Raw genomic sequence first — 24,683 nt, 5'->3', positions numbered from 1 at the left:
TCACAGACTGCTGTGCTTGAAGATGTGTCACCTCCTCCTCCTGCACTGTCCCCAGTCCCGAGTCACCCGGCTTGCTCACTGTTGGTGTTGCTCCTCCTGCTACATTGCACAGATACTTCTTAATCTCTTCCAGTGTTGTTGCTGATGGCTAATGCTTCCCAGCCTTTCTTCAGAACACAAGTTTCTTCAGTGCTCTGAAAATGGGTATTTTCAGTTCATAAAGTAGCAGGAGTACCACTGTTATGGGGAACACTATTCATTGCGAGAATAGTTTTTGAAAAGACTATTAATTCGTCTCTTAATTTTTAAATGTATTGTCACTATTATTGCTTTTTAATTTTAAACAGAGTATGTTTCATGAAATCTAATATACACACTAACATTTCTAGGCAAACTGTAAAGAAACAAACAAAAAAATCAGTACTTTTTAACCCCAAATGTTCAGCAGTCCTAGCCTGGCATTATTAAAAATTAAAATAGAAGAGCAATTTTGGAAAGGGAAGTGTGTGAGAAATTCTTGTGGTTGAGTTTTTGAGGACAAATCCAAGACCTTCTTCTCTTTTTAGCTGAAATTGTGAAAGCAGAGATGCCGTGAATGTTGCAAGTATGACTGGGGGAATGACAAGTCTGAGCCAGAGAAGTTCAGGAAAGGCTCCACTGTTGGGTGATATCACAAAATTGAGGAGAATCATCATTACTCATTGCTTTGTGATACCTTTTTTTTTTTTTAAATTTTTGCTCAAATAAGCTCTATCAATTGACAGAGGAGAATGAACCCTTTTTTATTTCTATGTTTTTGACTGTATAACACCTCTGATACATGTCTTCCTACCTATGTGTTGGCACATGGCTTGTTCTGTCATAACCCCATTTCCTTGCTCATTCTTGCCTATGTTGGCCTGAAAATAACATTTCATTTTCTTTATTAGAGGCATTGTAACCTTCATTCCTTAAGAAAAATTTAAATTTAATTTACAGGGCAGTATGGATAGACTGGATAAAGAGCATGGATAGACACATACCATTAGCCTTATTTAACTGTGAAATAGATTCCTTGCTCCTCAGTCATTGTTGGCCTAGTGCTTTCTCTGGTTTTAAAGTTATGTTGTTTTCCATTAGCTGAGGCTTTATCCAGGAATAATTTGTCCTTGCCTGTACTTTCTTCCTGAGTGCTACATGTATTGTCCTTAGTTAAGGAGCTAAAGAGAACTGTAAAAGCTTAACACATTATTAGTTAAAAAGTGTTGAAGTGGCTTGTTCCTGACTAGGGAAATCCTTGATGAAGATTATCTCAGGCGTGAAGTATGAATGTTAGAAACATGGAGAGAACTGGACTTAAGGACAAAAGTGCCCATGTAAAACACTTGCATGAAGAAATTGAAATCATGATTCTCATTTTAGAAACCGGAGGATACATGTAGGGTTGTTAGTCCAACAGACTAATAAATAATGCTTTCAGCTTTTACCTGCCTGTTTTGACATTGTTTTGTTTCTTTGCAGGAGTCAGAGAGTAATAAGTTATGTTCCCTATATTCCTTCCGAAATACCTCTACCTCACCAAACAAGCCCGACGAAGGAGGTCGTGACCGCAGCGAGCTAATGACCAGTGTTAATTTTGGAACGCCGGAGCGCCGCAAAGGAAGCCTAGCAGATGTGGTGGACACACTGAAGCAGAAGAAACTAGAAGAAATGACCAGGACTGAGCAAGAAGGTATGCATTGGATAAGAGTGATACAGCTCCTCCTACCCCTCAATCCTGTAATTTTTATGGCATAAAGGATGTGTGGGGTATCAAGAGCCATAAAACTGAGTAACTGGCAAAAGCTAGGATAAAGTTACACGTTTCCATGGCAATGGTAGTTTGAGATCCATTAGGGATTTTTGACAAAAATGCCAGTTTTTAAAAACTTTTAAAATTGTCTTGGTTGTGAGTCAAAGCAAGAATGTTGGATTTGGTGAAAACTCAACTCTTACATCTTAGGTTATGATGATTTATTAACTGGCTTTAGAGTTGTGAGGGATATTCTTCAATTGTATTTGTTTTTCTTTTAAAAGATAAATGTTTATTTTTAACAATAAGAATGGATAAAACATGAGCTGGTTTGTTTTGCCTTAGAAATTCTCATCTTGAATGACCCAGCATCTGTAACTAGGAGAATGGGAAACAGTTTTAAGTGCAAAAGTACATAGTTCTGACCTATATAGATAGAATTACAGAGGAAGAAATGCCTTTTGTTTTTTTAACAGTCTCCTCAGATATTGTTACAAGTATTAAAACAGAGATAAAAATGAGGACAAATCTTTGAGTGCTGAGGCAGTTTATGTGGCTAGTCCTTACTCAGATACTTTCATCAATTTTGCTAAGATTTTGGCCATGGTAGGAAACAAAAAGAATTGGAGAGTGAGTTTGTCGGTGTATGTGTGCACACAGCCAGGGCCCACCATGAAAATTTCTCCCCATGCTAAGTAGAATGAAGTCTCACTTGGTTCTGCAACAATACCTTCTAGTCTGTGAGCTCATACATGAGTTTGAATCAGGGAAGTTGTGAGAGCAGGAGGCTCTGAAATAGAAAAACAGGTGTGGAGGCATCTGTGTAGATTCTCTTAGATATTTTACCAGTTCTGTTTTGTGGCATTAAAAATAACCCAGGAAGAATATTTATAATGTAGCAGACCCACAAGGCAGTAGAACTTTGTGATTCATTTTTTTTCTTTGAAATATGAATGAGTTCAGAATTATTTTGACTCCTCAATTTCATGGTATGGTCACAGTGCACTTCAAACAGTGCACTTTAAGTTCCTTTGGCTCCATGTAGCAATGCAGATTCCAATTAAAATTGAAGCTGATACAATAATATGTTTAAATATGGGATGAAATCATGTTGTAATGGAAGTAGGCTTCCAAATTTCTTGGCATAATTGTTAAATGCCAGTATGTTCTATAGGTGTCCTTTCTGAAGCTGGTGAAACATCTCTAAAGAGAGAATGTCCCAGATTCTTTACTACCATCTGTCTGTTTTCAGCTGTAAAGATCACTCTTTTAAAAATTGCTTTCTTAGATTTGGTGGTTAGGCTAGGAAAACTATTTTAAATATTACTTTGGCAAAGTTGTTTTCTGCAGTCAGTAGCAGTCGTTCGACACCCCATACTAATCAAAGGTCTTGGCTCGTACTTTGCTGCGGGAGTGCACAAGTTGCTGTTGATTATATTGACACCACAGCAAAGACTTTTCCATGAGTGTCCTGGATGGTGAGCTAATAAAAATGTGCATCAAAAAGTTTAAATATTGTATCTATCTGTAGGGATTCAAGCATTTCATAGCTTATTTTTGTATGGATTCTCAAGAATTTTCTGCACTTCCCCTGTGTTAGTATACACTGGTTGTTTTAAGAGTGCAGAGCAGAGAGATCCCTCTCTCTGAGTCAGAGCCTTCCACACCATGTGTTCTCACCAGCTGTGAAATAAAGGTCATTTTTGATCTATAAAATAATCTTGCCTTTTATGGACCACATTATACTGGAAAGCTATTCTAAAGTCTGCGTGTAAGTTCAAAGGTATTTGACTGTATCTTCGTGTTTAGGTTAGGTTTAGATTAGATATTAGGAGACAATTCTTTGCTGTGAGGGAGGTGAGGCTCTGGCACAGGTTGCCCAGAGAAGTTGTGGACACACCTCCCTGGAAGTGTTTAAGGTCAGGTTAGATGGAGATCTGAGCAACCTGGTCTGATGAAAAGTGTCTCTTCCTACAGCAGTGGGGTGGGAATTAGATGATCTATAAGGTCTCTTGCAACCCAGGCCATTCTGTGATGATTTTAACAGTTCTGTGTTAAGTTCTTTTCAATTCATCCAGCAGGTTCTGTAGGAAAAAAAACTACTTAAGTTTAACAAAAAATAATTAATGGATATCTGGCTGATACAATATAAACTAACATAGAAAAATTATTAATAGAAGGATTGGAAATGCTTCGGGATGTTACATTTAGGAATGTCAATCTTTCTAAACTTCTGTGTAGACCAGGAATATCAAAATTCTTAGAAGAGATTAGAATATTTATTTTAGTCTTCAGAGGTTTCTCTGAATTAAAAAAAAAACCCAAACTGTCCATGCTTGTTTGATTAAAATAAAATGTTTTAAAAATAATTACTATTTTAAGACTGTTTTAACAGTGTGCAGTCAGTTAGAGAAATGAGGTTGGAGATTATGAAATTGTATTGCCCTCTTAAAATGTCTTTTAAACAACCTAATTAAAAGCCTGATCACACACATACTATACATGATGCTCTTTAATATAAATCCTTTAAAATATATTTCTCTGCAGTTCTTTTCTTAAAATGGTATGCAACCAATACAATTGAGGAGCTCATTGTGTACTAAGTCCTGCCCTGCCACAAAATTGCTTACCCAAATTGAAAAACACCTGCTGTGTTTTTAAGAAGTAGAGAGAATAATATAATTGGTTTAATGAATGACGTGGGGAAAAGACCTGTGTTTCTACTGTATACTGTGGTGTGGGGCTTTAAGTCTTGAATGCCTCCTTTAAAAGAATGTAATAGTTCATGTTAGCCTCTTTTATAGGGATGACCTCCATGACCATTGATGTAGCTGTGGGATTTGGGCTAACACACTGTCATATGTCAAGTTAATTGTAGAGTTAAAAGTGGAGTAAAGAGCTCAAGAATTCCAGTCATCAGACCTAACCCCCACACCAGCACAGTGAAAAGTCTCTCTTAATTTTGTTACATAGTAACTTTCTGGTCCATCCATAGCATCTGAATTTGAGAAATACGGGCTGTTGGGGTCAAATACTTAAATACTTTGTGCTGTATACTCAGATATCAGGTGTCATGCTTGTATATACTACTTGTGGTCTCTGTTGCACCCCATGGCGTTGGAAAAGAAATATATACTGGAAGACTTTATCGTGTCTAAATAGATATATTTAATCAGAGTCCTTTGGCTCCTGAAAATAAGTTGTCTAATGAGAATTTCATCTGAGCAGCTGTGGCTGAGGAGGTCAACAGGCATTGCCTAAGAGAATATGGCCCAGCTGGTTAAATCTGGTTGTTGTAGTGATTTAAATGGTCAAGTGCTGCTTGTAATCCAGGACCGTCTGTTTGTAAAGGGAAGAGTGAGTGCTTCAGCATAATGTACAGCTGTTTTAATCTCTCTTTAATAATAGTGCTTCAGCCAGTGTCATGTCTTGTGTATGATGTGGGAACACGGCTGCCTCACACAGGAATATACCTTAGGTATATTTTTAGCTTTATTTGTAGTCTGAACAAAGATTACCAACATTACAGGATAAACAACATTTTTTTTATTGACTTCGTGGTCCAGTATTTGCATTTTTTGTACATTACAGCACTCCTGTGTCTAAATTTGTAATGATTTGGAAATGAGAAAACTGATGAGAAAATTGTAATTGAAAAAGAAAAGAATGCTACAAATATTTAGAGTTAATTTGAGTATGTAAAGACTTTGCTGACATGTGTTCTCACAAGACAGAGGAGGTCAGAAATGAACAGGTGTCTAATTTAATCAACAACATTATACTCTAGGGCCTCTTGGATGACTTCAGTATATTCATCTTAGTTATTCTATGAGCCAAAGGATTGTTTTACTGGCTTTTTTCTTTGGAAGTATCCTCCAGTAAAATCAAGTATTAAAGCTCTTCAAAGCTCAAAATGAAGAGTTTTTATTAGACAGTATGGTCCAACTGCTTCTTTCCTTTTCTATCCCCCTTAAGTAAAAGACTTTTCTTTCTGAATATTGCTTATGTTACTTTTGCGAGACAGATTTACAGCCTGGGCTGCCTGAATTCTATGCTGAGAATTGGCTTCCAGACAACTATCCTACTGTACTTCATCATAAGCCTCTAGGAGCAATAATTAGTAGTACACATCTTGTCTGTAGCGAGGAGAGCAGATTTCCCCCTTTCAGATCTGGAATGCTAGGTTGGCAGGTCAGCTGGCACTTCTGAGCTGGAAACTGGGCATGTCATTTCTGCTGAGTGCTAAGCCCTCATTACTCAGGGCCTGGATTCCTAATTCACTTTTGACCTTGATTCTGAGCAATGTATACAGTATCGTTTTTCAACCAAGCTTGGTTCACAATTCTAGCACAAGCTTTTTATAAAGTGCTTCCCATTCTTGTTTCCTCCTTGAAGACCATAGTTGAACATTCAGAGATCAAAGATTTCTGTGTATGCATGGTGGATTATAATGAACATCTATATAAAGGGTAGTATATTCACAAATTTCCATCTATTCTCTGTCATGTGCACCTGTTTGTACTCTCTCTCTATGGGTGGATATGTGGGTGGATATCTAAATTAAAAATTAAGGGTTCACATGTATTATTAATTCTATATGCAGTAGGGAAAAATCTTACTACATTTGTCAGTAGTGGTGGTTTTTCTGATTTTGTGTTTTGTTATTTTTTTCTCCAGCTTCATGTGTTAATAATAATTGAACACTTTCTGTTATTTTGACTTAAAATAGATTAACACTTCCCTAATAAAATTTTCTATCATTCCAGTAAGGACAGTCTACTGAAATATTTCACACACAAATCTACAAATTTCCTGCTAATTTCATTGGGAAGTAAAAAACCTTAAACTTTCACATACTGTGTTTTAGAAGTCCACATTGGCAAAACCATTTTGGTTGCAATTTTTTCTTTTTTAGGTTTTGTTTGGGTTTTTTTTTTTTTGTTATGGTTGTTTTGGGTTCTTTTTTTTGAGAGTCTGTGTGTACTATATTGTATTAAATGAATGGAGAGCTTCCATTTTGTATTCTTTGTTTTAAGCCTGCCACAGCTGAGAACAGAGAGGTTTCAGACGTGTATACTTGTTTTTTAGTATAGTTTTAAGCATAACCTTTGAGGCCATTACATGCCAGGAGCTCTCTTTGGTGGATGAGTCCTAGAAGTGAGCTGCTGACCATTTGTGGTCAGTGAATATTTTTAAATGCTTTTCAGATTTTTTGCAGAGATTTAATTCAAGTTATCTGTCTTGTGGTGTGCTGGATACCCACATTTTCCACTGATGAAGGCATGATCCCTGGCTATCCTCATACACTCAGTATTTACAGACCCTTGTTCTTCTTTTTCTTTAATGGATCCAGATATTTTGTCCTGTTTCAAGGCTTCAAAAATGTTACTGGGTTTTGGTATTAGGATTACCCAAAGCAATCAATAAAAATGACTTATTACTGCTGTTCTATTCTTTGTGATATCTATGAAATTTTCAAATGGTCACTGGCTTTTCTTTTTGGATATGAAAAAGCCCTTCTTCCTCAAAATCCTTTCATCACCCTTGAAAAACCCTACCATATCTGCTTGGTACCACCCTCATTGTGTTTCCCTTTTTTTTCTTAGAAATCACTTTTGCTAAGGAAATTCAGAATCAGTTATACAAATTGTTATTTGAATACTTATCTTTAATTTGCTTTTTGTAGGAAGCCGTATATAGTGGCATCTAAGAAAGAGAATTTCTGTTCTAAACTCTACACTTGCTTCCAAAATAAAAACACAAAATCCCAAATGTCCAGAAAATAAATAGATGACTCAGACCAAGTTAAAGGAGAGATATGAAGCACATTTTCCTAAATTGCTGCTTTCTTCAATTATTTACCTCCCTACCATGTAATTAAATGCAACTTATTAGCAACTTATTATTTCTCTCTTTTTGACTGTGGTTTTTCTTTTTTTTTTTTGTTTTTGTTTTTTAAATTCCAATTATCTTGGTAAAATAATTTTGATCACTCTTTTCCATTGCAATATATTCTTTTCCATTGCAATATATTTTGGAGAAAACATTCTTCTATTTATGGAAGTTTCATAGATCATAAAATTTCGAAGGATTCATTTGTTGAAGTCTACTGTGAATTCCTATATCTTAATGTGTTAAAGTAATTTTGGACCTTTTTTTTGGAACATTACTACAAAGGAAGTGTTTTCTAGGATTATTTTCCAGGTAACTAAAAGAAGATACAACCCATTTTCCTTCTCTCTGTTGTATTTGATTTTTCTTTTAGAAATTAATTCCATTCATGTACTTTCATTTAATGAAATTTAGAATGCAACACACATTTAAATAATACTTTTGCAAGAGAGACTCAGTCTGTGTAACTGTACTGTGTCTTGCCATTAATATTTTGTTTTGTGTTTTTATTTATCATTCTGAGTCAGAATTTAGGCATTTTTGATTTTTCACTTTCTTATATACTTTGAATCTTTCAGAGTAGTATTTTGTGATTAAATTCTATCTCAATTTTTTTTAGAAAACTGGCACAAATCATCATCTTTCCACATCATCTTTGTATTTATCTGGCTGCCTACACTACAGTCTTACCCAGTGTTGTAGCATTTGAGAATCTAATCATTACTCACAGGTTCTGTGTGGATATAGGAATTTTTCAGCACTTTTCAGTATGTCTCATGCTACATTTGAAAGCTTCTCTTCACTTTTCTTGGTTCTGGAATTAATTCATGGCACACAAATGGAGTATAGTACAGACTTTTACATAGGTATCATGGAGAATGAGATCTACATGAATAACTTGATAGATTAGTTAGACCATCTCTTCTGCTAAGAGGTTTTCATGTCCCCTCTTAGTTCTTATTCAGGATCATCAACAAGAAACTGGTGAGTCTGATGGTAGTCACTTGAGAACCTGTCAGGAAAAAATACACTTTGGTTACTATCAGACAGTTCCCTAGGTGTAGGATCCATGGGATTTTATGGAGCTTCTATTTTTCTGAAGGTTCAGTTTCCCAGTGCAGGTTGTTCTCTTTTTGAAGCTTTGTACCTGTGCACATCTACAAGATTGTTGCTTTTGCTGACACAAACAGAGTTGATCCTGATAGGGGAAGAGTCTGAAATTCAGGATTCAATTCTGAAGATTGGAAAATCCATTCTAGCCATGACAATTTTTTTATTTTTGAGCCAGTATTTTCTTTCATCATTTTGAGATTCTTATATTATGTTGAAGAAACTTCTTTATTCAATCTAAAATATGTGAGATGAGTAAAATCCTTTTCATTGGAACAAACGTGCCTTGAACCTGTTCTCATTATCTCTGAACTTAAGCTGTAGACCAGGACAGATTGTAATGATAAAGGCTGAAATCTTCTCTTTGCCATCATCTGACCATTCCAGTCAGTTCCTCCCCAGAGATGTGTTTTCCAACGTCTCACCTTCAGGGATAATCTCATTTTTACTTTTTCGTTCATCCCACGGTGCCCCTCAATTCTAAAGTTCTCCATTGTTAGAAACAATTTATCTCTTATTGTGTGATAAATTGTCCCAGTGCTTCCATCCTATATAATTTTCTGCACTATGTTTCTCTACACCTTTATCTCCTTTTAAGACATGGTTAAACACCTGCTATTTTTACACTATTTGTATGTTATTAGTACTGTGAAAGCATGATTAAAAAACCACATCTTAAAAGCCAGCTTTTTTCTAGGGGCAGTAAAAAAGGCAAGATCAGTACGAATAGGTACAACTGACAGTGAGCTCTGGTGTAGGGAGGATAAGTGAGTAAATAGCTGTAAAAATATGGAGAGTTGCTTCAGTTGCACAATCTTGGCAACAGAAAAATAAATTCAAACTCCAGTGGTTTCTGATGTTCTGTGACACAAACAACGTTATGATCAGATCATGCTTTGAAATAGCAATTGAAATGCCTTTTGTAGTCATCAGGTTAATAGTAGGGACTAGACTGGGATACTTCCCTTCCTAAAATTGCTAATGTAAATGTAAGGATACAAGCGAAAAGTAGGGCTCAAACATGGCTGATCCCGTATGCCATTGTATTTTCCAAGATCTGGAGGGTGAATGGCCTCAGATTTCTTTGGTGATGGACTTTAGTTTTAGTTGGTCTTACTTTCTTTTCCATTCCTGCTGGTTTGCAACAGGGCCTAAAAGTGCTTTAAGTGCTTGTGACTGGGGTAATGAATGAAAATATCTTCCCAGCACTGAGAATATTGCATTAGACTGAATAGTCACCTTACTTGTAAAAGCACTATTAGAGAGGGGCAGCTGTAAGTAAGGATAACGATTTGTGTCCAGTGCTTATTTACTGAAAATTGTAAATGTATTATTTATTGAGAGCTCTCCAGACAGTCCTTGTCAGAATAAAAATGTCAACTCTAAGCAAAATGTTATAATACATAATAAAAATGCTAGGTACACACTTTGGAGATACAGCTAATTAGATCTGCTTTTCTTAAAGAAATGACAGTAAAAATGCTCAGCAGCATATACATTTTAAATGCTGATATATTCCTTATTTTTCTATACAGTATTTGGTTTAGATACTTTATCATTATTTAAAAATAATTTTGACAACTTTATTTGGTTGCCACAGGAGAGACAGAGGCACTTGCTGCCTGGCTGCACGAGGCAGCTGTATGCTCAGGCTGTCTTGTTCATCCAGTGGAGAGAGTAGCTACTCTCACCTCTGTGTTTCGGTCTGAAACTCCAAGATGCCACTTCGTTTGTGAGGGAAACCTGCCTACAGTGGAAGCAACAAACAATTATTAAGATTAGTCTTCAGCCATGCTAATTAACCCCAAACAAATATTCTTAACAGGGAGCCTAAATCCATTCAATGTCAGTGTTGCTTTTGCGTATTATTAAATATGAGTGGGAATTAGAGAGGAAAAAAAAAACTAGCTAATTTTTTTTCTATTTAAAATATTGCTTCATTTAAGTTTTTTTTCTTTTACAATTTTGTTTTCACTGAAATTTGCAATGGGAAGAATTGGAGCTTAAAAAATTTGGAAATCTTTCTAGAGTGTAAGGGTCTAAGTGTAAAATCTTTTTGCAGTGTAAAGGAGGAAATTGGCTTTTGAATTTGTTGTTTTTTACAAAGAACTGCTCAGTTCAGCATCATAAAATTTAGGACGTCATCATTAAAAGCAGCTTTCTTGTTTTGAGTGTATCAGCCAATCTGAGAAAGAGCCTTACTGTGTTTATTTTAGGGGCAGTCGATCTGTGCTCTCGTGCACTCGGTTTGCTGTTGGTTCCATGGGATCATGGAGTGGACGAGGAGGGTCGGTTTCTCCATACAGGGCAGGGTCACCTACAACAGATTGTTCAGAACCATGTCCTGTCAATTTCTGAGTATCTCCAAGGCTGTAAAATCCTCAGCCTGTTCAGTGTTTGGTCATCTTTACAATAAGCAAGGATTTTCTTACGTTTCAAGGGACTTTTCTGTTTTCCCTTTTGTTCCCTTTGCCTCTGGGCCTGTCACTGGGCACCACTGAGAAGAGCATGAATCTGTCTTTTTTACTCCTGCCATAAGATATTTATATATTATCCCCTGGAAGCTGCTCTTTTCCAGCCTAAACACTCACAGTGCTCTCAGCCCCTCTTCATGTGCAAGATGCTCCAGTCACTTGGTTGCCATGTGACCCATTCCTGGACTTCCTCCAGTCCCACGTCTTTCTTGTACTGGGGAGCCCAGAACTGGGCACACAACCCTAAGTGTCGTCTCAAACGTTTTATTTTAAGGCCAGTAGCTCTGCACTGTAGGACTGAGCTGGTATCTTTAAAGCCAAGAGGGAATTAATTTTGATAAAGTCTGATACTTCCTGAACTTCTGCTCAGGCCCTGGCTGAGCCCTGTTCATTGCCATAATTTGAATTTTAACCCTGTGCCTGTGCTCTCACTTCCCTGTGCATAGCTGATGAGCACAAAGCAAAAACCAAGAATAAAAGCACAATTCAGTGTTCTGGACTACATACTTCTGTGCTTCACAAGTGTATTTTGGACTGTGAGGAATCCTTCTAATTCGTATTTCTAGCCAGGCTTCTTCCTTATTTGCTCATTGGCACACTGATCTCCAAAACAAAGCAGTTGTTAATGTGTCAAAATCCACCCTCTTCTGTCCTGCTTTAATAACATAAAGAAGTGCTGGTGTTTTTGTAAAGTTCAGATTGTGATATTCCTCAAAAAAAAGCCAATAGTCCTTGTTAAATATAGTCTTGAGGGCAAGTACTGTGTAAACATCTGCAGAGAGCTCCTGTTAGCATTGCTCTGTCCTGACTAGCAGTGCTCACTCTGTTGCAGTCTTGGGTTGGTCTTTAACATGGGCTGCCAATCAGTAAAGCTGTGCCAAAATGTCTTGTTCTACAGCCTAGCATTTTGGAATGTATCTAATAGCTGTTTTCTTTTATTAATCATAATATATTTTTAGTTTTACTTACATAGGTGCCCAGAGTTCCTGGGCACAGTGCCCTATGTATGAATGGCTGTTTATTTTCATCTTCCTTTTTGTTAACTGCTTTACTTAATGCTTTACATAACCATTTGCCATATTTTGACATGAAGCTGTAATGCAGCGCTGCCTGCTCACATTTCTTAAAGAACTTGATGTGACATCACCCTCTATGGTAAATCATGATCTTCACTGAACCCAAAAAACCCCATCTTGAATACTCTTCTGTCTTTTATTTGTTTGAAAATGTTGAAGCAAGCAAGCTCTTTCACCCATCTGGAAGAAGTCTGAACACTACAGCTTAGAGAGCCTGCAGTGGCACCAAAACCATTACGGGCTCTGTACTGAATTTCTTAGTGTAACACCACCTTAAGAATGAATTCTGCTTGCATTTATAGCTATGCTGTGTGTGTGTTACAGGATATGCATGAGGACAGGAGTCGCCTCTTTCTACTCTATCTTAAAATTTACCTGCATATTCAATATTTAAAACAGCTCTGCTTCTCAGGGCAGGTCTTAGCAGTCCTTATCGTATCTTAAATATGTAACAAGCAGATTACTTTTAAATATTTACAGTGAAACAAAAACTAACACATCGGGCAGAGGTTTGTTAAAATGTCAGAAGAACTTGCCGTAGTGAAAAATAAATATTGAACCAAGTTTATTCCTGAGGTGACTCTATTAATTTCAATAGAATTACTGGAGGAGTAGTTCTGGAAAAAATCTGTCAAGATTTTGTATCATAATTTAAATATTTTTTTCAGAATTTTGAATAGCCCAGAAATAATTTTGTATGTTTGGCATATGCACATGCATCACTAAGTAAGATAAGCTTCTTTCACCTCAGCCTCTGCTCCCTCTGTAGTCTGTTTGTGTTTTTAGCTGTTTAAATGGGGTTGTTGCAGCTTTGTTAATAGGTTTTGTTACATCTGCAGCTATACTTGTAATTAAAAATTTAGTTGGAGCATTGGTTCCACTAGGTTTCAGTGTATCTGGTGTTTCTGTGATATAATAACTAGACAAAGAATCATGTCTGTTGCCCTTTTGTGTTTGTGTATCAGGTAACGCAACAGACAGTGGCCAGACATATGACCTCAAAAATCAAACCAATTTGTTAATGAACTAACAAGGCAATGTAATAAGCATCTCTATTCAGTCATTTTCCCCAGCTTTCGGTTGTTCCTTAGAGCAAGGGTAGCCAGTGCTGTATCAACAAATTATTTGATGACAATAATTTGGCTGATGAGAATACAAGGAAAAAAGCCACAATCTAATTAGAAAACACTGTATATTAGGTGGCAAAATGTGGCTAATGTTATATATCTAATTGTAAAACTGCAATTTGCAACTTTCACTAGTGAACGATTTTTACACCCCCCTTCCACCTCTCCGCACAGAAAATCATTAAAAAAAAGGCCAAAAAGAGACTACAGGATTTGAAACACAGTGGCCCTGAAGTGATGGGAAAATGGCCAAGGTGTCACAGCTAATTTCTGACCCTGCTTTATGAGTTCTGCTGCTCCTTATTCCCCTTGTCAGTCTGTGAATCCCTGAGGCTGTACACACTGGCCTAACATCACTCAACTCCAGTTTTATATCCTCTTTTAATAATGTTGAGTCTATTCTGTCCAACTTTGATTCAGACAACCTGCTTGTCTTGAAAAAGTGATATATTTAATCAGTGGCTCTGACTCCAGCATAGCTCCCACTGCGTGAGACTAGAGCCAAAGAGTAGTGCAGTGGCCTGTCACTTCTGTTTGAATAGGTAATGTGGAGCCGCTCAGCCGAAGAGACAGGAGCTGGAACTGCTTGTTAGGACACATGATCAAAAGCCACTCTCTGCTTTCTGCCAATCAAGCCTCATGTCGCCTTGTGGGGCAGACATTAAATAGATTTTTCTGCCGTACACTGTGGGCACTTTGCCAGTCTGACATGTGAACTGTTACAAAAGATACCAGAGTTTCCACTTCTTGCTGACTGCTTTTAAATATTACCAAGCCCTTGCTGTCCAAAGTAGAATATTTTAAATAATGGATTATGATAAATTTCCACTACAGTTAGGCAGCCTCATTCCTGCTCCCAACTCTTCAAAGATATTTTGAAAAGCAAAACTGTGACTTGGTTCTGAAAACAAACAAGCAAACAAAAAAACTGTTGAACAACCCTGTGGCACATAGATTTGAAAATGATTATTGTCTGAGCATTATGGTGAGTTGTTGGTTTCACTTGTATGATTTTGAATATTGTTTCTATTTTTGGTCTTTTTACATTATTTAATTAGATTTTCCTAGTTGAGATCATAGCACTATTTTATTACTATGTTTATGGGGAGGGATATTAAAATTGGCTTTTTTTTTTGTAAATGAGGTTGAATTTATTTATTGTGTTTATTGGCTGCTGTTGCAAATATAAATGTCTTAAAATGGCTCTGTAGTTGGTTTTAGTTACACTTTCCCTTGGTTTTTTCCTCTTTGTCTATTACCCTCCATAACCACCTCAGCTCTTGTGCCCATGGCAACAACGCTCAGTGGTTGAGGCTAACAAAGATGACATTTAAGCTTTGCCTAAGTAATGAATATTCTTTTGTAACTTCCAGGGCCACTGAATTTATGTCATTTTTTGGAGGTCCCCAGTACCTAGAGAACTACTTCTATTTATGTACTTGTGGTCGTGATACACAGATATTTACTCCCTTGTATTTGCCCTTCCTGATATATCTTTTCCTTTTCTTTTTTTTTCTTTTTTGAGTAAAACTTTTTTTTCTTAACCAAAACATACCATGGCAATCTAGTGGAATTCATTTAAACAGTGAGCTACACATAAACAGCTGCTCCTTCAATAAGCCATTCTTTATAATACCCTTATTACCTTCTAGTGTCTCAAATTCTGATTAGTCAACAGTGCTGATTACTGTATGGCATTCCACTGCCCATCTTCCTTCTGCTCAGCTGCTCATGTCTTAGCTGTTCTGTGATTACAACACAACTTGTGCATTGTTTCTCCAAGTTGTTCTTCATATTGTATATCTTTTATAAAAACTCTAAACCCTCTTGAGGAGATGGAAAAAAAATATTTTGAGTCACCATGAATTCCCTGGAACTCTGTGAATCGTTTTTGTACCACTGTGATCCTCACAGTCTGTGTGCTCTGCAACTTTCTAGTGGGATGAATAAGTTCTTTAGATTTACAAGGGTAATTGATAAATAATGTCCAGTTAAAAGAACTTTGGAGAAATGATGGTTACTTATTGCAGCATTTGTAATAGAGCAGGAGAGACCAAGGACTGTGGGTTTTTTTAAAAAAATCCACCAAACCCAAAAACCACAGAGTGCTTTGGCCTGGTTATGCTTTCACAAAAACCAGTGGGTTCAAAAGTCTTTAAGAGCAGAGCTTTGTCATGAGAAAGCAGTTTGGAAAATATCCCCCCAGTAATACATGCTGAGTTTCAGAAAGGTGTGTGGTGGTAGAAGGAATGCACAGAGTGAAAATGGGAGGGGAAGGAATTGTATCCCTGGTGCTCTGGATCTCCAATTTCTGGTCAAAGCAGCAGATGCAGGGGTTTGTTAAGGACATAAAACTTTGCCAGCTGGTTTGTAGGTAAATAGCATGGTAGTGAGAAGAACACCCTTTCTGTGGCTCCATAAACCCCCGCAGCTTCTTTTGGTGCAGCCCCTTAGAATCAAGTCCTGGTGAGTCTGAAACGCTGACACACTCAAAACGCAACCCCATTAAAGGCCTTAAATCTGTCATTGTGCTCTGGAGCCTGTTCTGAAAATAGCAAAGCTCTTTTTGTAAATTAAAATCGGTGTGAATGGGAACAGATGTTGACATGCTTTACTTTATCTGCAGGGATCCCCGTCAGGGGGGAGAGGGTCACTGAGGTTAGATGGCAGGAATTACTGCAAATGTGCAAAGGACAGGAGAGCCTGATGCAGACATTGTCTCTTATTTTACTAGAGCAGGAATAGCATCCAGTGGGTGCTTGCTGAGAAGTCTGTATGCAAGGAAAGATGGTTGTGTAACAACCTTCTTTAATTCCTTGGAGAATGCTGTCCCCTTGTATGTCTGTTTACAAGGTAAAGGGGAGGGATGCTTGGCTTGTTTTACAGAGTTGGTGAGTTCAGTCAAATCTGGATTCCAAGGGACTCTGGGTGATCCCAGAATTCCCAATTCCCATTTACTTCCATGTTACTTGAGCTCACTCAGGACCTTGTGGAAGATGCTTGGCATACCCTAGGCTCAAACTACAAAAAATTTGCATTCAGTCTGACATTGGGGAGCTTGTTTGGTATTTCAGCATTACTTTTTAAGGTTTTGGGTGAACTCTCATGTCGCATTAGAGTCATCATCAACTTTTAATAGTTTTTGAAATAAAAAAGCAGTTCTGTTCTGAAATGTGCAATTTATTAAATAGCTTTGCTAGTCAATCTCAATAAATTCTTGCTGAAGATTTTTCCTGATTTAAAAAAAGATAGCAAAGGATGAATTTATTTATAAGAACTGTAATAGTTTCCCTCAATTCCTTTTATATTTTAGATTACCTTATAATTTTCTAAATCTACATGAACAATAATGATCAATTTTGTCAGTATTATTCACACCTTTTATTAATTTAGCATAGATGAATAAATGTGAATGTTGTGAAGAGTTGATTGGGAATAGATTTTAAATCTGACAGTTAGATTACAGGGTACCTAAGAAAAAATGGCTCTTTCACTAGGTACCTAGTAATTTAATTCTTGTTTGAAATTATTATAATTTATTACAGTGTGTGGGTCCTAATGAATGTCTACTATTAAATGAAAAGGAGAAATTGAAATTATGAAATTCTTTTAAGTTGTATCTTAAAAATCCTCTTAAACAATTCAGTAGATATTAATAAGCAATGTGCTTTTCTTTCCCTTTTATATGAATGTAAACAAAAACATTTTCCCCACTACATAATGATATTAGATCAGTGCTGCTGGAGATTCTTACTTGGAATCAAGACTACCTTAAAATAGAGTGGAATACTTTTATGTGATGAAAAATATCCAAGATTTGCTGTCTTAATTAGACATATAGACCTTCACATAAGAGTCCTTCTTCAAGGAGAGCTCAGAATCATTCCTAGAAGTTTTGCTGTTGTTAAAAATGCAGGCGTGTGTGTCTGAGAAATTAAAATTTCTCAGCTTTTTTCCTAGTGAAGGAGTCAATCATCAGGACATTAGAATATACCACACATTATACTTTCACTCTCATTATATAAAATTATTTTTCCACTTCGCTTATTGGTGTTCGTTTGAGAAGTGGTTAGGAAAAATTGGTAAAAATGGGCAGGTATTTCCAAATAAATGGAAAATGGGTAGGCAATGACAAATGTAATGAATAGGTTATAGTGACGTTTGAAATAAATGATGGATCCCAAATTGTGAATTATCTTTGTTAAGAGGATGAAAACACATTAGAAATTTCTTAAATACGAGCTATATCCATTCATACCACTGCAGTTCACTTAAAATTAGGCCACCAATGGACTTAGAATGAAATATGTTTAAAGAATAGAAGGCCTCTAGTTTTTTTCTGTAACATATCATGGTATCTAATATTATGTGACTATCATAGCAGCACCTGATAAATAAAAAAAGGTTAGAGGTTTTAGTGGAAATTTAATTTGTAATTCCACTGTTCACAAGTAACAATTGTGGCCTTTGACACTCACTGGTTTTAAACTGGCTCAAGTTTCTCACCTGTACTGGAGGTTCTTTGGTAGCTCTTCTGTATCTCTTACAGTAAAGGATTTCCATTATTATTAAAATATGAACAAACATCCTTCTACAAGTCAGAAAAATGTAATTCTAACCCAAACAAGTCAATAGGTTTGCTTGCCATTTCTTGATTCTTTTCTTCAAGAAGAAAGCTGTACATTTATCCTCCTAAGTGAAGTCAACTTAGTATGAGTAATAAAATATTGCCTCTGGTTACCTGTTGCTGTCTTGCAGCTGACAGATGGAACACCAGTTGGATATTCCATTTTAAGGTACCAAGGTAGCATTGCATGCTTGCATCCTTTGAGATGCATGTGTCTTTTCCTCTGGGAAGAGAGTGTGGGATATTATTCCACTGCATGTTTCCTGATATGCTGCCAGAAAGAAAGGAAAAAGAACAGAAAAAGAGAAAAGGAAAGATAACAGTAATAAAAGGAAAATAAAAAAGTGAAAAGGTGACAAGACTGTTTTGGGGTGTGGTTGTGATTTTTCACTTCAATAATTTTTGCATTTTCGTCAGGGAAATATTTTAAGTTCGAGTGAACAGAGCTGAAGCCAGTATTTTAGAAAGTGACCTGGATTTGGGACTGTATTTTTTCCCCTTATATTCCCTAAGCAAAGTAAAAGGCACCCAAAATCACCATTTTTGAAAATGACATTAGGCACAGGACAAAATGGGTTATGTTAACCCTTTGTTCTCTCTCTCTCTCCAGAGTTGTGGTGTAGTTCGGTTTCGCATGAACTTTGCCATTTAGCTGATAGGATTTGCTTGAAGCTACTAGTAGAAAAATGGAAATGGAACAGAATTTGTTCTTTTCAAACTTCTAAAAATACTCAGACCTTTCTCATGAGTTAGGAATTTTTATATGTTTACTGTTCTTCACTATAACCAATTCCAACAACTGCCCTGTTACAGAAAAAAATAGGAGTATGCTAAGACGTGAGCTGAAAAACCCTTAAGAACTAACATTTCAAAATATAAACATGAATTAATGCTAGTGTCAATTTCTCCCCCATTTCCCAAATTTCTTTGGCATATTCTAGCTATGCATTCTGTTTATTAAAATTAGTTTTCAATAAAATATGAAAGTCTTATGAAATCAAATTATTTTATTAAACTTGCAGTTTTGGTATTATTTGAACCTTGAATGTGGAAATCTGAATGAGATGAGATTAAAAGGTTTAAATAGCTTTAAAATTATATTTACATTAGTGCAATCTGTCCTTTTTAATACTAATCTGCTTTTTTAGTTGAGATTGTATTATAAAAAACCCACCCAGAGAGCATTAAAATAATCCAAAATATTTACATTATGAAGCTTGTTTCTTCGTTTCTTAAGGAGCCAGAGTTCTCAAGGAAAAGTTCAGTTCAGATATTAGCTATACTTCTTAGAAATGACCTTGTGGGGTAGAGAAGCATGGCACAGTGGCACTTTCCAGCTGTACACATGGTATCCGTCGGGGTACAATCATGCTCAGTCCCAGCACCGCAGGCTTGGACATATGTTGAGTTTTATTTCTTTCTTCTGACATTAATCCTATTCACCAGCTGTTCTGCCAGCTGCCATTCTTCAGCTTGGAGATTACATTTTGGGGGATACCAACAATCGCCTAGTTGACCGGTGTTCTCCCCACTTACTTTAAAAATGATTCGAGTTTTGGGTTAGCATGGCTCAGTCTTTTTTACTGCCTATGTCCTTAATTGTCTTTGAATTCTAGACTTGATTTATGATCACTTTGAATACACTGCAGAAAAAAAACCTCAAAAGAGCTCTGATTTCTACCATACTGGTAAATCTGTGCTCACAGAAGGGAAAAAAAAAAAAAAAAAGGTTTGCAGTTAACATTCTGAAAGCTGTAATTAATGTTACATGCACTATTATGTAAACAGCATTAATTAGTGACAAATTCTTCTGATAAAAATCATTTTTAATCAAAAGAATATCTTAATTTTTCATTTTTACATGAGTCTATTTTAAGAAGTTGCAGTTTTGTAAGAAACTGTTTCACTAATCTAGTTTGAACAGGCTATTAAATCTCTGCTCCACTCATAACATATACTAATAAGTCGTATAGATTTCTTAGTTCATATTCCAGATGATCTGTCCATAAGCAGGATGTTAAACATCTGTAGTTTAAGCCTTCTGGGACTAACAAATGCATTAATGCTGGAAAGAAATGTGGCCTGAACAATAAGGTTACAGACCATGTGGTAAAGAAACAACCCCGATATCATCAACTCAGCACATACGGTGCACTGTGCCCGAGTTCTAATACAGCAGTGAAAGAACAATGTCAGTTTGAAACTGTATCCATTTATAGCGTGTATTTATCACATCATATCAGTAAAGACAGAGAATCCCATGTTCAACATAATTATTTCGTGTGGCAATTTAAAGATCTTTGTTGCACATTCTTCACAATTGAGCAAAATTGGCTATTAGCTGGATAAGGTTAAGCTAGATTAAAACGGTAAATATTTATTACAGGAATATTCAATTAATAACACATATTCTGCATTTCTTTGCACAGCCAGTGATTACATTCTGGTCACATAAAGCAGACATTTGAATTGTCCAACTCAGATCCCACTTTAAGGAAACAGGAGCTCCATTAATGAAACCCACCCACCTTGATTCTTTTTATCCCCTGTTCCCTTTCGCATATTTCACACAATGTTCCTTTAATACAGTCAGATAATCAAGCTTTCGAGAGTTAACACAGATTAAATATTTTTTGAATCGGAGTTACTCTTGACTTCCATCATAGTCAAGAAAAGTTCTTGGGAGAAATGGGGGTGGGGGAGAATCCTAAGAAATATTCCCAATGAGATGATGTTCCAGACTCACCAGTAGTGAACCCCCTTTACTAAATATGGCCATTCTATTTATAGAAATATTCATATTTTCATTGGTGGCCAAAGCACTGCTTATAGGAAAACCTACAGGTGACTAATAGGAGTTGCTCACTAAGTGGAATAATGAATAGTATTAGGTGTCAATTAAATCAAGCTTCCCCGAGGTGCAGGTGCTCCACAATGTACTGACACATTTCAAGTAGCAGCGCCACTTCACCCATGCATATGAACAAGCACATTTGCATATTAAAAAGCTGAAAATTATTTAACTGAAGCAAAAGTCTTTTAGAGATGATGGAGGTTATTAAAACTGTTGACAAGAAAGAAGGTAATTGCCTGAAAATGAGAGATGACATTCTGCTATACACAGGGAACGTTGTTTTTGTTGTATTGTGCAGCAGTGCCTGGGTGTATAACCTATTACATTGAGATTGCTCCTATGCAATTAGACCCTTTTTGTCCTCACTTCAATAAGGCTATGATTATGAAGGATTGAAGAACACTTGGCATATTGAATGTCTGTTGTTTTTATAACTTCGTCAGAAATGACAAAACACGTTTTGTGTCCTGTTTTTTCTTTGTAGGCTTATTGATTCTGTGATTATAATATTCATAAAAGACAATGTGTTCATGGTTGAACACTGTCATTTATACAGGTTTTATTTTTTTTATTTTTGAGCATAGTACTTGTTTGAATGCCAAGGTGTTAGTCAGAAAGATGGGCATATAGAAAGTAAAAGATGAATAGGTGAGAAATTTAGCACTCTAATAATGCCAAATATTTCTATTAAAAGTCAAATAAAAAGCCCATATATTTCAGAAGTGTCTGCTCAGAAACACTCACCAACTTGCGGTTAATTTACTTTTTATCTCTCAGCAGTGATTGTTTTCCTATGTGTTTTCTTTGTCCTGTCTCTCCCAGTGATAGCCTAAAGAAACCGGTTGAATTACACCTTGCAAGGGGCAGGAAAAAAATGTTTCTGTGTAAACCATGAGTGAGAAACTTCATTTAGCTCTCACACTATTCTGCAAGGGGGAAAACAATGAAGCTTCGCTTTACGAAGCTCTCTTAAGATAAAGGTGCCTGGCAGGCAATACCATTTAATGCTTACCACCTAAATGGTCATTTGTGGTGGGATTTGCAAAACTTCCTAAGAGATTTAGATGCCCAGTTCCCATTAAAGTTAATGAGAATTGGCGGCATCCAAATTCCCTTTGCAGCTTTGAAAATGTCAACCAGCCTTTCAGGGTTTGTGATCATGCTGTATGTTGAGAGAATGTTTCCTACAAGCTCTGTTTTTGTTAGGTTTTCTATTATGTTCCAGGAGTTGGCTCAGATTCTGGTGAGAAGAACAACTACTGCAATGACTTGCTTTGAGTTTGGGCAAAGATGTTAACCTTTCTGCTTCACATACCCTGTCTGGAAATTAGACACCCCAGCACTTGATTTTGCATTATTCTTTGGCATATTTTGAATTTGTACAGAAAAGTACTAAGACTTATTAATAAGGTTTTCAGTCTTCGTGTCCTGGTTAGTTGAGGTGTGTGAGACATGTAGACCCTCATCTGTCTGAAACAGTTTTAAATGCATTAAACCACAGAACATTGTAATGATATAAATTATTTATGATATAATTGATGTACTCAAACACATAATGAGTCATGAGGATAGATGATCCAAACTCAAGTAAAAGTATGTCATCTATTAGTATTAAGTATCTTTTCAAGAATGCATGATTTCTTTCACGTTGTGGCTTTTTTGTATGTGATTGCATTTTAATCTTTTGTCAACCACTGCATGCTGTACACTTTCAGCTGACCCTTTCATGAAAACATTTATTTACTTTGATCTCTGTGATGCTGAAATTAGCTGGTTTTTTAAAATTGCATTGGTCACAAATTGAAAAGTAAAATTTACATTTTATGGGACCAATCTTGCAGTTCTTGCTTAGATAATACAGTGTTATGCTCCATATGTAAAGAATTGTTATATCAAAGATGCTAGTTAGACGTTCTCTCGTTGTGAGATGCCCCTGCTGGACCAGATTTTCAAATGGTCATAGTGTTCAACAGCTCTTATTTAGTCACCAAAAAAAAAGTTTCATTCATTAAAACTTTCAGTGCTGAGGACAGTGGGAACACTTCAGAGAAATTCTTCACATTTTTTGAGTGCTTGAAATAGAGTTGAACTTTCTGGAAAACCTAACTTCTTGGTTCTTGGTGTAAATGTATGAGAAAAATGGAAGCTCAGCAGCTGTCACAGGGTTCTGGTATCCTGTTTGGTGTGATACACAGAATGTGTGTGTGTATTTCAGCAGTTATATATTGAATATTTGATATTTTGTTGCCTTAGCATCTAGTATTCTTTTCAAACAAAGGAAACACAAAATCCAAGAAAACACTGATCTATTTGTTTCAAGGGAGAGCGCCATTTACCAGCTGTAGAGAACACCATGGGCTTGATAAAATAAGCTGTAACTTCAAACACAGTAGCTCTCATATTGTACTATAATATACTGTGGGAAGGTTTCTTAGCCAGGAGAAACGATAGATGACTGTTAGGGGCCAAGAAATATAATTTGATAGGTCTTGTGTAGAAACCATTATGGAAGTCTTTTAAAACTAAAAGTAATCTCAGAGATTTTAGTGGAAAATGAATCAGTTTGCATGCTATAGAAAATTAATGTTTCTAAAATAAATCTTGTTTTAGCCAACAAATATTTGGCTCCAACCGAAAGGCAATCAGGGAATGTTCTTTATGCCATTAGTGAAGCAGAGCATATGTTTCTGCTTTATTGGCTGCTGACATTAAGCACACTGATTTACTGGTTTGAAACTGATAGTTGGGCCGCTAGGATTCATTTAATTTGTATTAAGTTTAAATTTTCTGATGCACTTCTAAATTTTAGAAAGTTTTGTAATTTTTAAAATTTTATTACAGAGAGAGTGAGGAATATTCTCAATACAGGATCTTTCTATTTGAAGCCAGGCAATCTCCCGTGCTTTGAGCCATGGAAAAGACAAGAGTTGTAGCTGTTGTTTTGTAGGACTGTCAGTCAGTGGGCAAGAAGGGAAAGAAAAATGAAAGTCTGCTGAACCCCTGTGCTTATAACCACTCTGAAAGCAGAACCATGCTCATTTTGAAGTGAGTAGCCACATGGAGCTTGGTGAACTCTGCAGATTTTGCTGCTGATTATTGTATGGTTACCTGCACTTACCCAGGACAGGACTCATGGGCCCAAGAGGTCCCTTCTTGACTGGGTTCCTAATGTATGGAGTGACTACTGACGCTTCTGACAACTCCCTATTAGCTTTTATTGTGTCCCAGGCTTCCAAGATAGGAGGTACAGCATAGGTTTTGTGAGTTGTGGTAGAAGGACCTGCAAAAGGGCTGTCAGGGGTACAATGAGAAAAGGTTATGGTCTCCAATAGAAGCAGCTGACTCCCCCCAGGGAGGCTGTGAATTCTCAAAACATATTTGCAGCTGGTGGCTCCTGTATTGCTTTGTCTGAAAAGTATTATATAACATCCCTTTTTCTGTTGGGAGTGATATTCAGCTCACAGAGCCTTGCCTGTATAGCTGTGTACACTGTGACCATACTTTCCAGTGACTCGTGATCAGTTGTGGTTACTGACTTCAGATGCCCAACTCATAACGCAGTGGGGCTGATTTTTGAGATATGTTCAGCACTTAAAACTTCAACCTACAAAACTACTGGGCCCACCAGCTTTGAAAATGAGATGCAATTTGATTCAACCACCATTCCTAAAACTGCTGTCCATTTTTTAATGCTGCAGTTGTGTACGTATCTGTTTCTAGCTGTAAGCACACAGATGTATAAGTAAGTTACA

At 36.5% G+C, this 24,683-nt stretch overlaps 1 protein-coding gene across 8 annotated transcripts in view; it reads left to right on the top strand.

The window, feature by feature from the left end:
* SOX6 (SRY-box transcription factor 6) overlaps nucleotides 1-24,683 on the top strand; it is a 368,589-nt gene that overhangs the window by 149,716 nt on the left and 194,190 nt on the right. For all 8 annotated transcript variants that reach the window (XM_082283580.1, XM_082283584.1, XM_082283585.1 and 5 more), the window contains one exon: nucleotides 1,501-1,711. In XM_082283580.1, the coding sequence (XP_082139706.1) occupies nucleotides 1,501-1,711 (211 nt within the window). The remainder of the gene's footprint in view (nucleotides 1-1,500; nucleotides 1,712-24,683) is intronic.

This window comes from Coloeus monedula (genome assembly GCF_965178545.1).
Source record: "Coloeus monedula genome assembly, chromosome: 6".
Taxonomy (NCBI): domain Eukaryota; kingdom Metazoa; phylum Chordata; class Aves; order Passeriformes; family Corvidae; genus Coloeus; species Coloeus monedula.
Note: the sequence above shows the minus strand (reverse complement) of the source record. Positions and strands in the feature narration are given on the sequence as shown.